The sequence below is a fragment of the Octodon degus genome, unplaced genomic scaffold, assembly GCF_000260255.1.
Source record: "Octodon degus isolate 3935 unplaced genomic scaffold, OctDeg1.0 scaffold00107, whole genome shotgun sequence".
In the NCBI taxonomy this organism is placed as follows: domain Eukaryota; kingdom Metazoa; phylum Chordata; class Mammalia; order Rodentia; family Octodontidae; genus Octodon; species Octodon degus.
This window is the reverse complement of record NW_004524683.1, coordinates 538,726-560,444: the sequence shown is the minus strand read 5'-3', so window position 1 is coordinate 560,444 and position 21,719 is coordinate 538,726. Positions and strand designations below refer to the sequence as shown.

General features: G+C 55.4%; 1 protein-coding gene across 1 annotated transcript in view; it reads right to left on the bottom strand.

The window, feature by feature from the left end:
* Lrp8 (LDL receptor related protein 8) overlaps window positions 1–21,717 on the bottom strand; it is a gene marked incomplete at its 5' end in the record, with an annotated part of 81,968 nt that extends 60,251 nt beyond the window's left edge. The window contains 2 exons of the mRNA XM_023724185.1: window positions 20,901–21,020; window positions 21,669–21,717. Of these exons, the coding sequence (XP_023579953.1) occupies window positions 20,901–21,020; window positions 21,669–21,717 (169 nt within the window). The remainder of the gene's footprint in view (window positions 1–20,900; window positions 21,021–21,668) is intronic.
* Between the last annotated feature and the right edge of the window lie 2 nt (window positions 21,718–21,719).

The window sequence follows — 21,719 nt, the reverse complement described above, 5'->3', positions numbered from 1 at the left end:
GAGGTAGACCTACCTTCAGAGTTTATAGCCAAGCTGAGGAAGCAAGGACCTCCACCATGACAGCTCCAACTCAGAACAAGGCAAGGTGGTCTCCATGAGCATCGAGGGCAGGAAAGCCGAGGTCTGCCCAAGAAGCCTCCCCTCCTCTCTCCTCTCCAAACCCCACTCCCTGGCTAGAAAACAAGCATACTGAACTCATCTCCTCCAGGTCCTCCCCCTCATCTTCAGGTTGGACCTCAAAGAAAGGAATGACTTTAGCTGGCTAAAGTGGGCTGAGGAAGCCCACCGTGAGAAAATGTTTGGCTCCAGAGGAAAAGGTTGTCTCTTTAGCAGGTGGAAAAGCCTGTTCTGGCTTCTTGGTACATTTGGGTGAAATGTGGATTCTTTCTCTGAAGCCCTTTAATCTCCTAGAGTTAGTTCTAGCGGGTAAAAGAGAATATGTGGCCCCGGACCCTCACCCAACAGCAGATTCCATCCACAGGGCAGCAGTTGCTCAGTGTCACACTGGCCAGAGGGGGCTTCTCTGTCCAGACAGACAAGCTGCTGTTGCGTGCCAACAGCAGGACCTGGGAACAGTCAGGATGAGGACAGTGAGTTCAGAACCTCGCAAGGCTTCAGTTCCTTATCTAGACCAGGGCTAAAGATCTCAAGTGGTAAGAATTACAGGAATCTGGGCCCCCATATTAGAGAGTGAGCTGGGTGCCCCACAAAAGGCAGGGAGCTTCCTTGTCCTCAGTGCTGCTTAGGGTTTATTCTCACCAAGGCAGCTTTCCTGCTGGGGCTTTGAGGGAAACCCGGGCTGGCTTTCTGCTGGAGTTGGACAGGGACAGGCAGGTGGACAAGGAGCTTGGCTTAGTTCCAGGAGGTCCTGGAGCTGTGCCAGTGCACACAGGGCACCATGGGGAGGTTCAGGAGGAGCCGGAGCTTCCGGCAGAACACACCTGGAGCTCAGGTCTTAGAGGCCCAGAGCCTGACCTTGTGTTTCACGAATAGGGAAAATGAGGGCAGACCGGGCTGACCTGGAGTCACGCTCCCAGGCCAATCTCAGAAAAGCAATTACCCTGCTGCACAGCCATGGAACAGAACTGCAGCTCAAAAGACTCCCAGAATCTTAAAACAGCCTTAGACCCACAAAGGGAATCTCCCTGTCTCAGGGGAGGATCTCAGAATCTTAAAAACATGCTGTCTAAAAGAACTCAGACCCATTCAGCTGTAACGTTAGGCATCTGGAGTCCCTGAATCTTACCAGTTTAAAATCACACAGAATCTCAGACTTCCCAAAGAACAGAACCCTAGGGCCTCAGAGCACGGGATCTAGCCCAGGAGCCAGAAGCGGTGAGTCCTGCCCCTCCCCACAGCCAGTGCAGGAATCCCGTTCCCACTGCTGACATATGGCCGCTCCGCCTCCTTGATGCGCCCAGCCACGGCCTCAGTCAGCCGTGCCCACTGGAGGCTGGACACGTTCTCTCCCAAACAGGGAGTGAAATAAGTTCTCAACAGGAGATCCCCACTTGGTACAAATGGATTTTTCACCCCTCCTTGTTCTTTGGCTCTGGTCGGAAAGATTCCCAGGGAAGTGGAAAGGAGCCAAGAGCTGCCACGAAATGACTTTAACCAGCAGACAGGCTGGTAATAGGTTTCGGTGGGAAAAGGAAAGGAGAGGGCGATTAATTCCAACTTGCTATGCGATAAAGGAAATTAAGGCATAATACCAAGGAGGCAGCAGTTCTATTAACCTGTGTGGAATACCAATTACTTCGGGCTTCAAAATTGCTAGAAATAAAGAGAAAAACCCCAAAAGAGAGTGTGATTGTGGCCCAGGATTCATCTGGATTAGGCTGTTTGTTTGCCCTGGCACCCTAATGATGGGAATGAACGAAAATTCTCCGTTTCCTAGGAGACAGCTATGCCCAAGTGGGGGAGGAAAGGCAGGCCCACGTGCAGCCACTGGACCGATGGCAAATGCACAGGGCACAGGGGGCCCTTGGGCCCACTTCAGAGGGAGCCCCTTGGCCAGCGCTCTCCTGAGCTCAGTCTTATATACCTCTTTTGGGAGAGCACCTAGGAGGGCCTTGCCTCTGCCAGCTACTGTCTCACAGAAAGGTCCTTGGTCTGTGCCCAGGGAGGCCAGTGAATCCGGCAGGGGCCTACTGTGTGCCAGGCACCTTCGCTGGGAGCTGGCCCTGTGAGGCCAGGTCTCTGGGCTCTGGCTGAGACCACCCACCCAGCTGAGGCCACCACAGGCCAGGGGCATAGACAGAGTTAATGGCCACGAGCCATAGCACAGTGCTTCTACCCAGAAGTGGGCTAGGTGCCCAGCAAACCCACCCTTTCCACAGGCCTCCTGACCCACACTCAGAGCATCTCATGCAGAAGCACCCATCAGCCTGGGGACCTGAGCAACAACACAGCATGCTGAGGCCACCCACCTTTTGAACACTGCCTGCCATCCCAGGATAATTCCACCCAAACTGCTCTTTCCTGCAAATGAACGCTTCTGCCTAGCACCAAAGTTTGGAAAGTCTAGTCTGGGGCTCAAATCCTGGCTTTGTACTCAAATACCTGGCCTCTCTGTTTTTCCTCTACTGAAAATCTTTACATGCAGTAGCTGGCTGTGAGATCAAATTAACCTCAGTGCCCCATGTAGGGCCTGGCATTGAGAAGATATTCAGTGATGGAAGCTTCTCCAGTTTCTCAGCCGCCATGGCAGCGACCCCTGGCCACAGGCTTTGTCTACAGTGGGCCCCCAAGCAGTTCTTATTAACAGTTTTTCAAGGGCCTCAGGGTGCCTGGCCTCTGCTGGTCTGGGCCACCTGTTTCTTTTCTGACTTACTTTCTCCATGTACAAAGAAGAAAGGAGAGAGAGGTTGAGGTGAGTAGAATCATCACCAGGCAGCCAGATGGGCTCCTGGGGCAGGCACTTTTGGAAGCAGCAGCCCCAGCTAATCCTATGAGGATTATAACCCAGAGTGGGTGGGGCAGAGCAAGACTGGCCCACATGGGTGTGTGGGGAGCAGGTGGCAGGCTGGCCACCTACCCTCCCTGCTGCCTCTCTCCAGACCCACACAGGTCTCTGCCGTGGCCAACAAAGAACAGCCCCCAGAATAATGGCCCTTCTGCCAAACACATCAAGGCCCCAGCCAGGCAGAGCCATGCAGGGAGAGGGGGACAGCAAAGTGCCCGCCGCCTGCTTCTGGGTGAACAGTGAGCCCATCCAAAGCTAAAGTCACATTTACCACTTGCTGGAAGGCCAGGGAATCACATGAACACACTGTCCTCAATTCTTTGGCAGTTGACAGTGGAGGACTCCCTGCTTCTGTCCTACCAGGAAGCCTCATGGCCTCCCGTGGCACTGGGATTGCTCCAGTCCACACCTCGTCCCCTTGTATTTTGGTCGCTAGCTTTGTTCCGTGCCCAATGGGGCAGCTCATCTGGAGGTAGGATGAGATCGGCCCACGCAGGCACCACGGGGATGCTTGGGAGCATACACACGGACGGATGAATGAATACAATCTTGAAGCTTAGATTTTTCAATCTACACACGATTTACAGCCAGAGATGTACAGCCTCTACCACGGAGAATTCTGCACACATAGTGAATCATCTGTTCCTGCATAATGACCTGCGGCTTGAGTGCATTCCAAGTTCTCTCCTGGTAGATGGCACCCCATAGCCTCCCCTCATATATGTAAGCCTCTCTTGAGGCCCTTGTTCCCTTTCCAAAAACAGTGGTACGACTTTAAGAACAGTCACGAGGCCTGGGTCCCAGTCTTAGTTCTACTCTGGGCTGCTGTGTGGCCTTCAGCAAACCACTTGCCCTCTCTGGACCTTGTTGTCACCACCTGTTGGAGGGAGCAGTGAGTCCCACTACTCTCTGAGTCTGTTCTGCTCTAGTCTACTGCCACATGGGCGGGACTGAAGTTGGAGGATGGTGCTAGCACCCAGGCAGGTGGCTCTGGGCACCAGGTCCAGTCTATAAGGCTATGGAGGGCCCTGGCTTGCTCCTGAGAAAACCCTGATGATACGTGGACTCAGCCACTCTATGCAGAGTCCTCATCTGTCCACTTCACCTTGGCTGGTGGTTTACGAAGCCCTTTGCCTATGCCTCTTCACTGAGCTCTTACAACTGCCCTGTGAGATTCAGAGAGGGACAGGATGGGCCCGGGTCACACAGCAAGCCAGGGACCACTACCAGCTCTAGGAGTGAAAAAAAGTTCTGTCAGTGAGAATTCTGAACCTGCCCCAGAGGCAGCCCTCAGAAATGGGAGTGGGGTGGCACCATTTCAGGAACCTCACTGAGCCACCAGGAAAATCTGAAGCATAGTGATGCAAAAGCAGGAAGGGCCAGGACAACTGTCCCGCTTTCTGCTCTGCTGAAAGACACCAACTGGGAGCCCCAGTCCAGGGCCTCCACACAGGTTCACTGCTTGGCCACACCAGGGTTCCCAATCTATCAAACAGAACCCCAGCAAAGGCAAGCTGTGAACTGGCTGAACCCACCCCAGCTCATTCTCTGCCCAGCCCATCTGTGACTGTCACCTCGGCCAAGGAGGCTGAGAAGCCCTCTCTCCAGCACACAGAGCTGCCCAAGAGCCAGGCCTGGGCATAGTGCACATGCACAGAAGTGCACACAGACCCTCAGGCGCCTGCACGCAGCACATGCGCGTGCAGCAGGGACACATGCTCACAGAGAGATGCACACATAATCAGATGTGCATTACGGAACACACACACACATATCATGCTGTGCACATGCCAAAGCACACAGGCCACATACCCACACAGGCACAGGTGGCTTCGTAAGATGCTCACACGCCACAGGAAAATATGCATCCATTTTTTTCCCTGCCTCTTCTGTGACAGCCAGATGGTGGGATTCTCCCACAGGGCTACCATTTAATGCTCTAATTAATTAGAAAAAAATTCTAGGTACCCAAAGTCTGGGTTTGTTCCAAACATCCCAGGCATGGCCCAGTCTGAGACCCACGAGGATGGTAGAGCTTGGGAGGGGACAGCACTGCAGCCAGGGGAAGCCGCACCCCTCTGGGTGGGCAGGTACCTAGCCTAGCCTGGGGTAGGGCCAAGGATGATCTGCCCAGAATGAGACTGCCCTGGCTCCAAGGATGCTCCATGACCTGGGATGGGGAAAGGCTCCCCCCCTCCAGCATCCCTGCCTGGAACATTTGACCCGGCCTGCACACCTCAGGAGACAGGGAGCTCAGTCCCTGCAGAGGCCACGACTCCCTTGTCCAGTTTGATTGCAGTATAGAGGTATTACCAAGCTGGCTCAGGGACTGCAGGTCCAGATCTAAACCCACTTTTCCTGAGCCCTACTGTGTGCAAGGCAGTGAGACACAGGGCCAAGGGAGGGCTGAAGGGCTGGGCAGGGCGGGGCCTGCCTGCTCCCTGCCCTCATCCCTGCTTGTGCATCTGTGCAAGGCAGGCCACGTGGGGTGAGTGAACCAAAGGACACCCTTGCCCCTTCTCCCAGGGCCACCCCATGGTCGGCATGAGGGTCCTGGGCACCCAGGCCAGTGGAAACAGTATCACCTACCCCTCAGGCCTTTCTTCTGCCTCTCCTGGTGAGGTCTTTGCTGCTGAGTGTTAGGGAAAACACCAATAAATTTGCTGCCTCGCTTATGAGTAATTCACTGTCAGGAGCTCATAAGTAGAGGGTGAATTAACAAGGCTTAATTAACATTACTGTTGTGACAGACCTCACTGGAGTTGGGGAATCCCCATCCTCCAGCCCAGGGCTTGGCCTGCACTTCCCTGCTTGTGAGGAGGTGAGGCGCTGAGTGGCTGCCATCCAGTACTCCAGGGCCTCTGCTCCCAGTGAGGAACACTTTGGAACCTCTGCAAGTTCACTTCCAAAGGGTTCCTTGGGCTGTTCTCTGGTAGAGTGGCTGACAGACAGCCTTGGGCAGTCAGAGGCCAAGATCTGAATCCTGCTGCAACGTCTCCTGTGCCGTGTGACCTGCAACGAGTCTCCCCACGTCTTTGTCCCTTGATATCCCTGTCAGCAAAGGGACAGGGCAGGTCCCCTTCACAGAGTTGTTAAAGGGTCACAAATGGAGAGCTGAGGTGCTCAAATACCTTGGTCCCCCAGTGAGCTTCCAAGCAGTGGCTACGAGCTGTGCTCCCCTTCTCACTTAATACGCAGTCAATAATGCTTTAAGGAGGGGACTAGCATGTCCCTACTGTGTAGACAGAGAAACTTTGGCACTCAGGAAGGCGATTCGCTGTCTGGCCTTGGGTGAGTGGGTCACATCCTCAGGTGATCATCACACTCCATGCAGGGGTGAAGGGATGCTGTCTAGCAAGAGCTCCCCAAAGGATCCAAAGAGCCAAGATCAGGCTGAGGTGCACCCAGGGCCCAGCAATAACATCTGCACAATGAACCTGTGGGTGCTGGAGGAAGGCAAGAAGCAGGAATCCACTAGAGTTCCGTGGCCTGCTGTCAACCACCACCTCCCACCCAGCTCACCCCACTGGTGTCTGACTCTGGGGAAAGATACACGTGGAGGAAGCATTCCTTGTACCTTCGGGATTGACACCCCCTCCCGTCCCTCCCAGCTTCCCCTAGGGCATGAGCCTGGACCACGCACAGGGCAAACATAGTAACTTATCACTAATGATTGCCATATTAATATTAATGGCAGGATGTCTCTGGCCAGAACCAACTTTAGCAACAGTAGGAAGGAGTCCCAGCCCCCAGCCATTACTGTCACATTTTCTCAGAGGATTCAGGAGCCCCCAGCGCACAAGCCAGTCCCAGGACCTGTCCTGTCAGTTTTTGTCCTGTCCTGCTCCACCCTGGTGCATATCTACATCCTGTCCTCCAGGGGGTGCTCTGGGCTGCAGGCCCAGAGCAGCTGGATTCCTATGGGGAGGATAGAGGAGACCGGCTGGAACAGGGGTAAATTCCACCTCCAGAGAAGCCAGGGAAGGAGTCCTGCCAGGTCCAAGCGACCCTAACCCTACCACAGCCCCCGCCCCAAGGCCTACCCATTCCAGCTCCCACCCCTGGCTCTGACATTCACTTCCCATGTGACCTATACTTCTTACCTTCTACCTCACTTCTCCCCAAGTAAAACAGTGCCTGCCTTGTGGGCCCAGTGTAAGGACTAATGGGATGATGCCCAGCACAGAGTGGGGCTCAGTACAGGATGCCCATGATCCCCAAGAGTCCAGAGATTGGCACAGTGGAGACCCTGTGCTGTCAGAGCCACTGAGGAACTGGCAGGCTCCAGTGTCTCTGGTTTCTACAGGGCTGCCCTGCAGCAAGACCAGCCAGAAGACTGGTGACAGGCCTGGGATCCAGAGGGCTTTTCTGGACAGAGAGACAGAACTTTCTCCCAGAAATTTTAGAAAGAACTGCCTCATGAAGGAGTGGGGCTCCATTCAAGAGGTGGACACACAGGCTTCTTCTAGTCACTTACTCAGGAGTGTTCAGTGGGCGCTTCCTCTATGCTGGGCCATGGGGCGCTGGCAGAGACACTGTGGCAGCCAGGCCCACCTGGAGATGCCCAAGATACCAAGTCGGCTGCCATCAGGCATGCCCACCCCAGCAGGTGGGTCAGTGCCTGAAGATGAAGGTGTCATTGCCATGAAAGGGGCTTGGGCAAGCCTCAGGCATCTTGGAAAGGGGCTGAGCTCTGGCCCAACAGACAGACACCCTGCTCCAAGCCCTGATGCCCCATGACCAAGCACTTCCCTGACCTCCTCTCTACCCTGGCCCACCTTGATCTCTAACCTGGCCCACCTTGACTGCAACTCAGCATCAGCCCCAGAGCCCTGCCCACCCCCATACCCTGTAAGGGCTGGACAGGAGGTGACCTTGGTGGGAGCTCCCTCAGGCAGCAGGGTACAGGTGGTGGCTGCCTGTCTGGACAGGGACAAGGGTACGGCCAGCCCCAGGCGGGTGGCAGGCTCACCGCTGCCCATTTCTGCCCCCCAGCATCGGCGCACACACCCCCCCCCCAGCAGTTCCTGGGGAGTGGGCTCCAAGGAGGCCCAGCTGCCAGACCACCAGCTGCTTCCCCCTCCCCACACAAACCCTGGCCACAAAGCTTCCTCCCCCAGCTCTGCCCGCCTGCGGTGACAGCCTCTTGGCACTGGCTCTCCCCTTGCCTCCATCTGTCAGGAATCGGTGCAGACAGACTGTGAGAACCACCAGAGGAAGTAGCAAGGTTGCTTGGACCCCTCCCCTCCCCCACCTCCCCAGCACTCTCCCCTCCCCCATGCACACCAGCCTCCTCCCCCTCCTGTGTCTCTCCCTCCCTTCCATCTGTCTCCATCATTTCCTACTGATGAAGACATTGACAGAGCGGGCATGTGGAGGGGGAGAAGCCGACCAGTCAGCCAGCACCCCACTTAGATCCATGACCACAGCACAGCCACCCATCTGTCCTCACTTCTCTCCAGCCAGCCAGTCAGTGCCAGTGGAACTCAGGGCTCGGCGTCCCCATCTGTACAATGGGCATAGTGATTCCTGCCAGGCCCAATTCCAAAGGGCCACCATAAGCCTAGAAAGGACAGGTGGGAAGGGTTTTCTCTCCAGACAGCATGTATGAGGCAAATAGCCAGTTCTCCAGCTGCTTCCTATTTATAAAGGGAACAAGGACCTCTCAGGAGCAGTGTGGCCAGATGGGCCGAGGCAGATGCGTGTGGCTGGCAGCAGGAACCCAGGCAGCCCCACCACAGTGCCAAGTACCTAAGGAGGTGAGCAAGGAAAGACTGGGGAACCAAGGCCAGAGGGGGCGTCACACAGCTGTATTAGGGGCAGATGCTGCTACAGCAGCCAGGCCTCCTGCTTCCTGCAAGGGACCCAGGATGCTCGGCCCCATCTCCAGACCTCCAGGAGGCTGCACTTCTCCCTTGAATTATCTGAAACTCTGGGGAGAAATTCAAGAATTTTCTGCCTTTAAGTGAGCTCACATTCAATCCAGCTGGCAACAGAATCCACTAGTAATGGCTAAGCCCTGCTACAGGCTAGGACCAGGGGCCAGGGCTTGTGGGGTACAGGAAGCTGGCCCAGTGGCTCAGAGGCTGAAGGTGTCCCTTCCCTTCTGAGGGCTTCCTGGGACTAGGATTCAGAGTTCTGGAACTGGGACAGTTCTAATAGACCAGGACAAATTTCCTGAGTTGGGTAAACACTGAGCCAACTAAGCAGGTGGGCATCTCCACTGGAAACCAGCAAAGCCCTAGCTTGCCACCTTGTGATGGGTCATCCGGGGCTCCACAGGCCTCCAGAGAGATGTAACAGAGGAGGCTCTGGCCCAGCTGCAGCCTCAGGTGTGACCCTAGCTGCACAGGGATGCGCCCAAGGTAACAGGGAGGGGTCTGAGGTCCTCCACCCTCTCATAGGCTCAAAGGCGGGCACACACTGAGTTAGAGGACAGTGCTCCCCAGGGCAGGACCTGTGTTTCCATCTGGAGCCCCTGCCCAGATGCTGGCAGGGCACATGGCACAAAGCCAACACTCAGCAAAGGCTGGAGTACAGGGATCCAGGTCACACAGCACTTCCCAGGGACTCACAGAAATACCATGCCAGGCACAGGCAGGCAGGAGCTGATATACTGCAAATGGGGTAGAGCCCTAGGAACGTGCAAGCCCAGTGACACCCTCCCCACCTCCCAGCCCCATCCTCCTGAGCTTTGTGGTCTACATCCTGACCCACAGATGCCTAATCAGGCCATCGAGGGAAGAGTGACCAGGTAAGACAAGAAATGGAGGAAAACGTCAAGGGAGACCAGAGAAGGCTCTGCCCCACAGAGGGCTGGGGAGGGCCCGGGGAACAAGTGGCTCGAGTGAGACAGCAGGGCCAAGGGACTTCCAGGCCAAGGGACAACGGTGTGGAGACAACAGGAAGGTGTGCTAGGCTTCCTTTCGAGGGCATAACCAGAGCAGTCCTGGGACTGAGGCACTGGAGGGGGGGATCTGGGCCTGCAGAGGAAAGAGGCACACACTGGCCATGCAGAACTCTGCCAGTTAGGAAGACCTGGCCCTAAGAGGGTGGGCATCACTGCAGAATGGAAGATGGACAACAGGCAGAGGATAGTACAGAAGGGGAGAACCTAAGGACCAGGGGACCATGACAGGAGGCTCAGAGGGAGCAAGAAAAGTTCCTGACAAAGGACAGACTGAGCCTGTATACAGAAGGGCCCAGGAAGGCAGAGGTGCCTGGACACAGGTCAGTACAGGTCTGGGCACTGCTGTTCTGCAACCCAGGAGGCCACGGCGAAAGAATGGCACCTTTACCTCCCAGCATGGTACATCCATCCTCGATGTCCACTTCTTAAAACCCAGGAGGGAAGTTGATGAGGGGACTGAGGCTCCCACAGGCCTCATCCTGGGAGCCTCAGAAAAAGTGGCCCCGTGAGATGGGCCCTCCCTGAGCCCAGAGCACAAAGCATGTCAGCTGTCACAGGCCGAGCCTCCCTGCACTGGGTGCTGTGGTAGGAACACAGAAGGGAAGGGACACTAGGCAGGCTCGGGGCGAGAGTGGGGCCGTGCTTGTAAGGAGAGGTTCCAGACACACAGCCAGAATCCAGGAGGGCCGGAGAGCTGCAAGAGGCAGATCAGAATTGACAGAAGAATGGGTTTCTAACAAGACCACTGACTGGGCAAAGAACAGGGCTGCTGAGACTCGTGCATTTGGGGTGGGTGGGAGGCTGCTTGCCCAAAGCAGACCAAGACCTAGAGCCACCGCCCACTCCCTCACCCACTCTGCCAAGCCAGGGACCAGGGCATCAGGGCCAGGGAGAGCAGGACCAGAGCCAGTCCTGAGCAGTGGGCTGGAACACAGCAAGGCACAGAGGGTAAAGCCAAGCCTGCTCCTTCACCCCTGGCTTCCCAGGCTCCATGTCACAGGTCTATTTCTTGCCTTCTATAAGGCCACATACCCTTACCTGTGTGATATATTTAGGGGTCAAAGCTGGACACAAGCCAAGCTCCTCCCATCCCCCCACACCTCCCAAAGGTCCCTCCCTGAGGCTCTGGGCTCATTTCCTAATGAGGTCCCCGGAAGGTCTCTCCCTGATGAAACTGGGCTAATAAGTTCCAGTCTGGAGCCACAGGAGAGAAGAGCGATAAAGGCACCTGTCAGGAGGCTCTCCAGCTCCCCCACCCCACCGAGAAGTATAGCAGCCCACCACAACTGGGGTCCCCAGAGGACAGATGGGACATGTGGGTTCTGGAGGTCCCAGACCACACAGTCTTGGATTGAGCATCAGCCATGTGCTAGGAACAGCTCTTAGAGATTCCCATAATCAGTCTTGTGGTCACCTGCGTGGCTGGCATTGATGAGGCTGATGCTCAGAGAGGTGAGAAAACTTGGCAGGGGGCCTGGGATTTTCACCTCTATGGCTTCCAGCTGCACTAAACAAGGGTTTGGAGTTAGGTCTGGAAAGGAGCTAGGCTGGAAGGACTCAGCCTCTGTTCCCAGAGGGGAGACCTCAGCACAGAATCTACAAGGGTGGGAGCCACCACGGCACAGGGAGAGAGGATGTGGCAAGGAGACCAAGGGCTCAAGTCACACAGCTGCCTGGGTTTCCCAGGGTGCAGGAAGAAGAGCTGGCTCCGTGGGACTGCTACACTGTGGGCAGATGAAGTTCTGGTACTTTCCACATGTCACAAATGACTCCTTCCCTAAACTTTAGAGAGCAGGAGCCCCGGGTTCTGGCTCAAGGTTCAGGCCCAGCTAGGAAGTGGAAGGGCTGCTGACACAAGAGAGTCCCTACTGACTCCTCAGCCCTTAGTCCCTACAGAGAAGCCGGCAGGAGTGGCAGGCAGAGGAGAAGGAAGGGAGACACAAGAGCTTCCCACAGGCTGCCAATATAAAGTCTGCTCTGTCTGGCTCACAGGTATTAAAACGATGCACCCAGAGCTCTGCAAAAATAAACAGACAGGAAAAAAAAAAAAAAACCAGTAACAAAAAACCTCATTTAACTGTAGCTCTGCTAATAAACAGTAGGTTCTGGCTTTACATGTACACTCTAGGCCTTGTGTGAGGGGTTACAGCAGGGCCTCATGGGTCCTATGGGATTAAAGTTTATAACTTCTGCCTCTCCTTCCAGCCACGGGGCTCACAGAATAAGAAGCAGCTCCTCAGTGCCCCCACACTGCGGTCTGGTCATGGCAGGCTCCAACTACCATGAACACCTTGGCTCCCAGGGGAAAGCTAATGCACCCCAGGGAACAGGGACTGGAGATGCCGTCACTCCCTGTGAGTAAGGACCTCAAGAGGGGCAGGGACCTCCCAAAGAGCCACTGGACAAGGGGAGAGCAGAGGCGAGGCAGGCCTGTGGCTCCCAGGCCACCACTGTTCCTAACAACCTTAGGCCTCAGGGTAGGGGCAGACACGCTACAAGCCGTGGCCTAGGGCGGGGAGGCTGCCTTGGCACTGGAGATGGGAACAGAGATGGCCGACACCTCTCCAGCTACATATAATTCCCCATCTTACCAGTGAGGGACGACGGGAAGTGTTGTGTTTGATTTGGTTTGGTTTGGGTCATCTCCGCAGGTATGGGAAGAAGAGGGTCATCTTGGGCCCACTGCCTCGTGAATATCCAGAATGGTCACCTCTTTCCTGGTACACACCCCCTCTTCCCAAGCACACACCCACACACAAGCACAAGCGCCCATGCCTGGGGCCAAGAAGGTGATGGGCAGCAGATGGCAGCTCGGGGTCCAGGAAGTGGGGCAGGACTGACTAGACGAGTGCTGGCTAGCTGCTGCTGGATCCAGGCCTTCAGAAAAGCCCACTCTGGCCCCCAGCATTCAACGAGCAGCTTAACCTGGGTCTCATGAGACCTCTGTGCCTCTGATCTGCTGCCCTTCTCTAATGTCAGCCTGGGCCCCCTGGTGACTCAAGCCCCGGCTGGGTAACAAGCCATGCCAGGCCAGGCTGCCTACTAGCTCCCAAGAAGGGCCACCTGGAAGCAGCCATCCTGGGGTCTCCACTGTCCACAGCAGCAGGAGGAAATGGTTTCTGCCTCCCTCCCAACCAGAGTCAGGGCCTCCCTGCTGGCTAGCTGACCCACATCCCTCTTGCCTGCTGTGATTACAGCAGCTGCCCTCTGACTGTGTCCTTAGAGAAGAGGGAGGAGCGCTGCTAAGGGTTCTGCTCAGCCACTCCCTGTGCAGGGATCAGGCTCAGGAAGGGGAATGACAATTCTCACTCCCAGGCCTGGGCTCTGGGCCCCACCAGCCTGCATAACTCTGGGGTGTGAGCCGCTAACCCCACTCAGAACAGTCTGTGCGGCTGCTGGACCTCTCTGCATTTTTCTCCATCGTTGCACTGTGTCAAATCCAATCACGAGCACAAAGGCGGAAGAGTTAGTGATGCGAGAAACCTGGGCCTCAGGCTCCGTTCTGGAAGTAGACCCAAAGAAGCCCAACTGCCCAGAATCCAGCCCGCCAGAACAGCTACACTCCCCCAGCCCTCCCCAAGACAGCACAAGAAGCCAAGGGCACAGGTTTCCCAGCCCCAGGCAAGGACAAGCCAGCCCCAGGCCCAAGGCCAGCTCCAGGCGGAATTCTGCTCAAGGTGCCAGCAATGCCCGTAGAGCAAGGGCCAGTGAGCGAAGGAGAAACAAGGTTCAAACAAGAGGAGCCAACTTCCCAGGGTCACAGGGCAAGTCAGGGCAGAGACAGAATGAATGATCCTTGCAAAGGGATGGAGGAGGTGGAGTCTACAGTGATGCTGAAAAGAATAAAGGAATAGTTTTGTGCTCTTCTGGTTTTCTTGATGGATGAGAAGTCCTTCAGGACAAAACACAGTTGCCCTTTCTCCTTGCTTCGCTTTCAGTGGCTTAGATATTGGTTACTTTGTCCTATGGGGCTGAGGCAAGATGACCCTGTGCTTAGCAAAGGGAGAGGTCCTTTAGGCTAGCCACCTGGTTGGGAAAGGGGTCATGGGGACCCATGGGGGCGTGTTATGGAGGTGGGAAAAATGTCTCTAGAGAGCAATGATGAAAATGCACCTGCTCAGCTACTTCTTTCTTAAGAATTCATCACTGAAAAAAACCAGACAAGTACGCAAAAATGTGGTGCGAGGACACCCACCCAAGCTTTATGCAGAAAGGGAGGAAGGGGGAAACGCAACACAATCTATCAATAGAACATGTCATCAGGTTATGGTCAATTAGGACGGTGGAATAATATTTAGCCCCTAAAATAGCTTGAATCAGCTGAGACTGACACAGAAAGCATGAAGGACACAAGGAGAAAATAATCAGCCTAACACCTCATTTTTGTTTTAAAAATGCATGCATTCATGAATATGAGCTAACTGATACAGAGAAAGAGATGTCTGGAAGGGTGGGCTTATGGAGTGGGCTCATGGAGTGGGATAGCCAAGGGACACTACTGCCTTCCTACTTTTGTTTTATTATTTGAGTTTTCTATTACAAGTAGGAAATTATTCTCACATAATGGGTGGGGGTTACCTCCATGGGGGGAAGATGAAGAGAATCAACTGAAGTGAGTTTCAGATTCACATAACCAAAAACCCTGTGACCTCCTCAAGCCTCAGCTTCCTCCTCAGGAAACCGAAAGGGTGCTTGTGGAACCCTGCACCGCCTGCCTCCCACCCACACCCCTGGGAGGAACACACTCAGACACTGTGTTGGGACAAGCTGGAAACTAAAATAGTCTCTGGAGTGGCAGCAATGAAGACCTTTAAGCACTTCAAGACCAGCGTTCAGGGGAGGAGGTGCCCTGACTGGGATTCCCCGGAAAGCCATTTGGGCTGTCTGTCCGGCCACATTCCGTGTCCCACAAAGCAGGCTCTGCACCCCTGAAGCAACCATGCCCCACCAGAGATACAGGGCTCCAACAGGGCACCATAGGTACAGGGCTCAGTCAGGACTGAGCAGTGCTCCCCAAAGGCCTGCAGCCACCTCAGCTCCAGCTGCAGGGTTAGAGACACATGGCAACTTGTGAGAGGAACTGGGACTACAAGGGGCCACTTGAGGGCACCTTAGCAGCCGAGGCCTGTCTGGAGAAAGCTGCTAACCCACTGGCTGGGTTAGCACAATGAATGTGTGGCTCCTTATTTCACCTGCATCAGACTCTGCAGCCAGTCAGGTGTAACCCTGTTCTGCCACTGAAAGTCAGGCCACTCGGAACAAGTGACTTTGGCTCTCAGTTCCTTCCTCTGTGAGGCCCCAGCACAGTGCTTCCAGACACTGGCCAAAGGTGACTATGCAGAAGGCCCCAGCAGGGTGCCCACTCTGGAACTCTCACCAACATCCATACCACTGTCTTACATGACGTTCTGCCAGCCAGGGGTCACAAGGCAGGGCAGCCAGGCCCGTGTGACTGCAGACCCAGGTAATGAGCAACAACACTCCCCAGGGGCACCTGTCCTAGCAACATGCCATTCCTCAGAGTTTCTCTATCGGTGTAGAATGGCCCACAGAAGCCTTTGGGAACTGTGGAGCACGGTGCCTGTGGGAAGCTGGGAAAGGGAGCCTTATGCTGAGGCTCCATAAGGTCTCAGAAAAGAGGATCACTGCCCAGCCCAGGTCCTCAAGTCAGAAACCTGGAGTCCAGGGAGGCACTGCCCAGCAAGGTGGTCACTGCCTGCCCCTCCACACCCTCAGAGCCCCAAGCCCTCAGACCCCATCAGCGAGAACACAGGTCCAAGAGGACAGCTCCAGGCCAGGCCTGGCTCCTGAACAGACCACGGCCCTCCCAGGTTCTGAGTAGAAAGCAAATGAAAGTAAATGTCGCAGCAGCATGGCCACAGGCGAGGGGTAAGCAGCCAACTTCTATTATCAGTACTTCCCTCCCGGCAGCTAGTGGTGTTGGAAACCCTGGTGCCCAAGGCAAGGCTCAGAGTGAAGAAGGACCCTGGGCTGAGAAGAGGGCAGGCTGTGCTGAGGAGTACAGGGGCCAGTAGGCAGGATCAGGAAAAGGGGGTGGGAGGGCCAGGCATTCAGAGACCAAGGGGCTGGATGTGTCGGTATTTTGGTGTAGTTGTTACCAGGGCTGTGTAGCGCTGAGGCTCTAAGGCACAGCTGCAATGCTGTGAGCCTGGGCATGACTGCTAACCTTGGCCACGACAGCATCCACCTGGTTACGCCTCTTGAGAGGCACCTGCTCTGTCACGCTCTGGGACCTCACTCTGCTGGGCTCCCTCTGGCTTCACTTGCTGGCAGCATTTCCCCAAGGAGGGAAAGCTATCAGCCACCTACAGACACCTAGGAAAGAAACAGCAAACCAGCCCTGGGCCAAAAGCAGCACAGACTCCTAGGAGGCCTAGGAAACCCAGGGGCTCACAGGCGGGACCTCAGCCCAGGAGGTGCTGTGGGAAAGACTTCACCAAACCCTCCCCAAGCCTGCTGAGTCAGCTGGGGCACAGGCCCAAGAAGCAAGGGAAGCTTGGGGCTGCCGGCAGAGCCAGGGGTAGCTACAGTTACCTCCAGCGGGAAAGAAGCAGGACACCACGCAGGCCGGGCATTTTCCACCCCCTGGCTACCTGCCAGGCCTGTCAGATTCATGTCTTCCCTAACTCCTTCTCAGGGCTCCATGTCACCTGGGGGCTATGTGTGGCCTTGGGACCTCCATGTGGCTCAGCAACCCACAGTTGGAGGAAGCACCTGTTCTAGGAGCCTTCAGACAACATCTGGCTAAATAGATGAGGCAGGAGACCCTCCACAGGCAGGTGCCCAGAGCCCCCAGCACACTCCTCTCACCTAGGCACCCATCGCCAGTCGTCCCACACTGCTTGCTCACTGAGCACTGCCTCATCAGCCTCACACTGTCGCTGGGAGGAAGGAATGGCTGGGTGAAACCCGGTGTACCTGATCTAGGGCTATAAGAAGTTGAGATATCAACACAGGTCTCAAAGTCTCCTAGATCAACCTCTGTGTCATCACTGGGGAGAAGACAGACAGGGAAGGATTCCTGGAGGTCAGAATCTTGTAAGATGACAAAAGAACATGGTAAGGCAGAAGGGTGTTCCTGCTGGCAGAGCTGCACATGCAAGGCCCGGAGGTAACAAGCAGAAGGCAAGCAAGAAGGCAACAGAATAACACAGGTACAGTGTGCTGGCCAGGCATGGAAAAGGCTGGAGGGAAGTAGACATAGGACTGGGCATGGAGGCCAGATGCAGAGGCATCTTGGCTGACTTTATCCTTGGGGATGTGGGAGCCACAGCACTTGGAACGGTAGAGCTGCCTGGCCAGATGAGGAAACTGAGGTGCAGAGAAGAGTAGCAGTGCTTGTTAGGTGGCTCCACTCAGAAAAGGAGATGAAGCTGGGCCTGGGTCAAGGCAGGCTCCAGCACCAAAGGAGCTGGTGGTGGCTGGCCCTGCCCAGCTAATGGACTCAGCCTCGAGACCTGGCTACGGCCCTGGATTAAATACAGGAGAACGAGATAATGGGGCTGGGGACACAAGGGAGGCACAAGTAGCCTGGACAAGTAGAATGGCCTGAGCACAAGCCTAGGCTACCTCTCTCCCTGGCCTTTCTCCCCAGAGCTGGGGGATGTGTGTGGACAAAGCCCTATGAAGTCATCTCAAGATGAGACACAGAGGTCTGGGCCAGGGGACCTGCCAGGGTCACCAGCTTGTTCTCCAGCTTCCATAGGGGGCACGCCTCCCCATTTCACTCAAAATTCACATACCTTGGGTCAACAACTTCCCCATGCTGTGCCTTTACAAACTGGGGACAATCCTGGCACTTCATAGTCACCACATTTTACCAACTAAAGGAACCCAGAGGGACATGCATGAGATCTCAGTACTATGCCTGATCCACAGTCAAGTGCTCAGTAAGTTAGGATCAGTATTTCATTTGCTACTGTAGGAATAAAGGCCTGGCTTGAGACCAGAATCCCCACCTCTCCCTCCAGACATCAAGGAACAACAGGAAACCAAGGCCTATGGATCAGGTAGCTCACAGCCAGTAATTCCATAGACTTCCGCTGGGCTTCCCGCCCCTTCCTCCACTTTGAAGGTTCTCTAAGCTGGGAACTGAAGCCCCCAAGCTTCCCCTTCCCCATCCGACCAGCTCCATCTGTGTGTCTTAAGAGCCAAGTTCTACTCACTGTGGATAAGCATCAAGACTGAGAAGGCCTCAGCTTGAGTTCTAGCTCCATCCCAGAGAAGCAGTGTGACTCTAGGGAAAGTAAGTCACCTGAGCCTCAGCGTCTTGTGTGACACCAGGTCCACTCCAGCACATTCAAACAGTAAGTGCTGAGGTAATGACATCAGCTCCCATCTGTCAAGACCCAGCTCAGCTCTCTTCCCTCCAGGAAAGCTTTCTTGGCCTCTTCAACACAAAAACTCCCTCCTGCCAGCCTCTGTCAGCCTCTTGGTATTCAGGAGCTTCGTTCTGGCTCCTTTGGGAGCTGGAACTCATTTTGCCTCACACAGATATTATTTATAATTCCATCCCCTATTCTGCAGCTCAGAGAGGTGCAGAGGAAGCAGTTCAGGGACCCTTTCAGAGTAAGGCACTGAGGAAGGGGTTCAGCTACATGCTGGGGGGTGGCCCCAGGGCAGACAGTGACCTTGGTCTGGGCAGGTGGCCCTAATACACCCTCCCAAAGCCTCATGCTATTTCTTTAACTGTCTTTTGTGGCTACTTAGGAGGCCACTTCTGCAGCTCTCAAGGTAGGGTCACCGGCCCACTCTTGTCTTCAAAGGCTGGTGAGAAGATGTCCTCCGGAGGAAGCCAGGATGGAGCACTGAGGGCAGCTGCTCAGTCTGGCACAGAACGAAGTGAGCTCAGCAAAGTCAGGCTGGTGCAAATGATACTACGGGCAACACCAACACCCTTTCTCCCCAGGTGCTGGCATCACTAGCTTCTGCCCTTTTGTCCGCTAACTCTCTCTCTGTAACTCTATCCCAACCCTCTCAGAACCAAAGCACAAGCCCAGACTAGCTACCACCATTCCCCAGGCCCACCTGGGGCTACTTCACTCCTCTGTCCCACCCAATGCCTTATAAAAATGAAAAACAAGCCTAACAGTTACAGCTCAGTCTTCCAACTCCAAGAGCCTTCCACACCACTCACTGCCTGAGAAGCAGGCAGGGCTCCTGAGCAAGGAGGCAGGTGGAGATCCTGACCACGTTGCTCTCAGCTCTGTGACCTTCAGCAAATCAGTCAACCTCTCCGAGCCAATGCCCTTACCTATAAAGCAAGACAACAGGGAAAGCTTCTGCCCTGAATTTACAACCAACCTCACAAGACTTATAAAGAGCTAAGAAGGGAAAGTGTAACCAACCCAGAAGCACAGTTTCTATGCCTGTTCATCAGCACTTCCCTCCTACAGGGACCAGAGGAACAGCTCCTAGGCCTGAAACTCACTCTGATATTTTACCCGGCTACTTCCACAGTCATAATATCAGAGGCACTGGGAGATGATCTGGGTCACAATTAGGCTAAGAATGCTTGCTGGTGACAAGGGCTTAAATTCAAGCTCCTACTTAGCAACTCAGCAGCCACTGAGCAAACAACTTAACCCTCAGTGCCTTGGTCTTTGCTCTGGCCAAAGCACTACTATTAAAATGAAAGGAGTTTATATAAAATAAGCATTCATCACTCTGAAGTCAGAGTTAGCGGGCAACACATATGAGCCTCATTACTTCCAATGACATTTCTAGAATTAATCCTCAAAACAGTCCAGTGAGGTTTCCAGGGCAGGAATTATTAGCTCAAGTGATCAGGTGAGTAAACTGAAGCAGATGGGAAAGAAGTACTCAAATCACGCAGTCCACACCAAGTTATGTCTGAAAGTGGACCAGTGAGGCTGACTGGCAGTTTAAAAAAAAAAAAAACCTCTAGGACTCAAAAAAACAGTAGCCTACCATCCCGTCAGGTCTGGTCGGTCCAGTCTGGTCATCTCCCCTCCCCTTCCGTGTGCATGCGGTGCTAAGGGTGTGTGCACATGCTGCCCACCTGCTGCTTCCCCTCTCAGGCCAGTGCTACCAGTCCAGGGCTGTACATTCTCCAGGGTGAGATCTGCAACTCTCCAAAAGCCGTTTTCTGTTTCTGGAACTATAATCCTTTCCCCACAGCAAACTGCCTGCTAAATGACTTCCGGTCTCACAGACAACCAAAACTCTTTATCACCCCAAGAAAGAACTTCAAATTCAGTTATGCCTGAGTATGCAAACACCTTGCTCCTTACAGGAAACCAAGGTTCACCGGCTTCTTCCAGGAAACAAATTCTTCTTCCTGCTCCCCTCCTTCCTGGTGGCCCCCGTGACTCATGTTCAGGCTGGGTTGGCAGGCTAAAAAGGTTTTCAGGGTGACTCGACAAAAAAGCTGTGCGAGCTGGCGCTCTGCCTGCACCTACCACCAGGGGATGGAGTAGCGATGCGTCTGGGCCAGGGCCAGGGCCAGGCCCCGGCCCATGCAACCACCGGGGGCTCAGGGCCCTAAGGACACCCGAATGCTACACACCGGTGTGTCCCATGATTGGCAGCTAGGACCACGGAGGCCTATGGGGTGGTCCTTGCCCAGCCAATCAGGGGCCCCGAAGAGCCCATTCATTCACAAAAAAGGAAAAGAAAAGCCAAAAAAGGAGCGAGGTGCTGGCCCGGCTGGGAGGAAGTTTGGAACGCGCGCATGTCCTGGGGCCCAGTGGGTTGCCACAGAGGGCTGGATGGCTGGAAGGTAGGAGTATAGGACTGCCGCGTCCACGCCCCTGGTGCCACCTGGCACTTATCCGGCACATGGCCTTGGGCTCCGCCCTGGGTCCTACAAGGAGATGCTCACCGTCTGGTAGCTGAAAGCCACCCTACCCTACCCGAAGAAGGAAGCCAGGCTGAAGCAGGTGGCCCATGGCTAGGGCCCAGCATGAATATAGCCGGACCCCCCCCCCCCCCCCCCCCCCGAAAACCCCCACTCCAGTCCTGAGCGCCCCGCTGGCCACTCACGACAGTCATCCTCGTCGCTGTTGTCCGAGCAGTCATCGTCTTCGTCGCATCTCCACACCAAGGGGATGCAGCGTTCATTCCGACACCGGAACTGGTCCTTTTCACACTCCTTGACGGGCCCTGGGGATGAGTTAGGGAGCTGTGAGCTGGGTCAGCCAACAGGAGCTCAGCTCCCCGAAAGGCATCCTGGAATCTTCTAGCGTGAAGGAAAGAGGGCGACGCCGGGTACCTCGGGCACCCTCGACCCAGAGGTAGGGTCCGGTGCGCTGGGATCCTCGGGTGGCGGGCCGCTGGGTGGCAGGCACAGAGACCAGGCTCACACGCCCAGAGTAGACCCTCCATTCAAACACACGCGGCCAGCAGAGTAAAATGCACGCAGACTCAGCTCACAGAGGACCCCGCTAACGCGCGACACTAGCAGCGCGCACACGGGCCCGTCCCCCTCACAAGCAGTTACGGTGCCCCGCGCGCAGGGGTCCCCAGAAACGCATTGTCAGGCGGGGACGCAACTGGCCTCTGCAGCGGAGCGCGTGCTACACAAGCCTCAGTGGCCGCTCACCCGAAAGCTTGAAATAAGCGCCCCCCGCGGAGTTTACGGCTGGCAGAAGCCCCGCAGCGCCCATAGCCCTGAGGAGCGGAGCGTGGGCGGTGGACTGAGGGCAAATACAGGGATAGGGACCCCAGGATTCTGCCGCTACCCTCCCCACAGGCCGCTGGGCCGCGCTTTGTTGGCAGCGCGGAGCCGGCAGGGGGACTCGCTGCACGCACCTTGGCCGCCGCGCGCTGGATCCGCCGCCGCCGCCGCGAGATGCTGCAGCA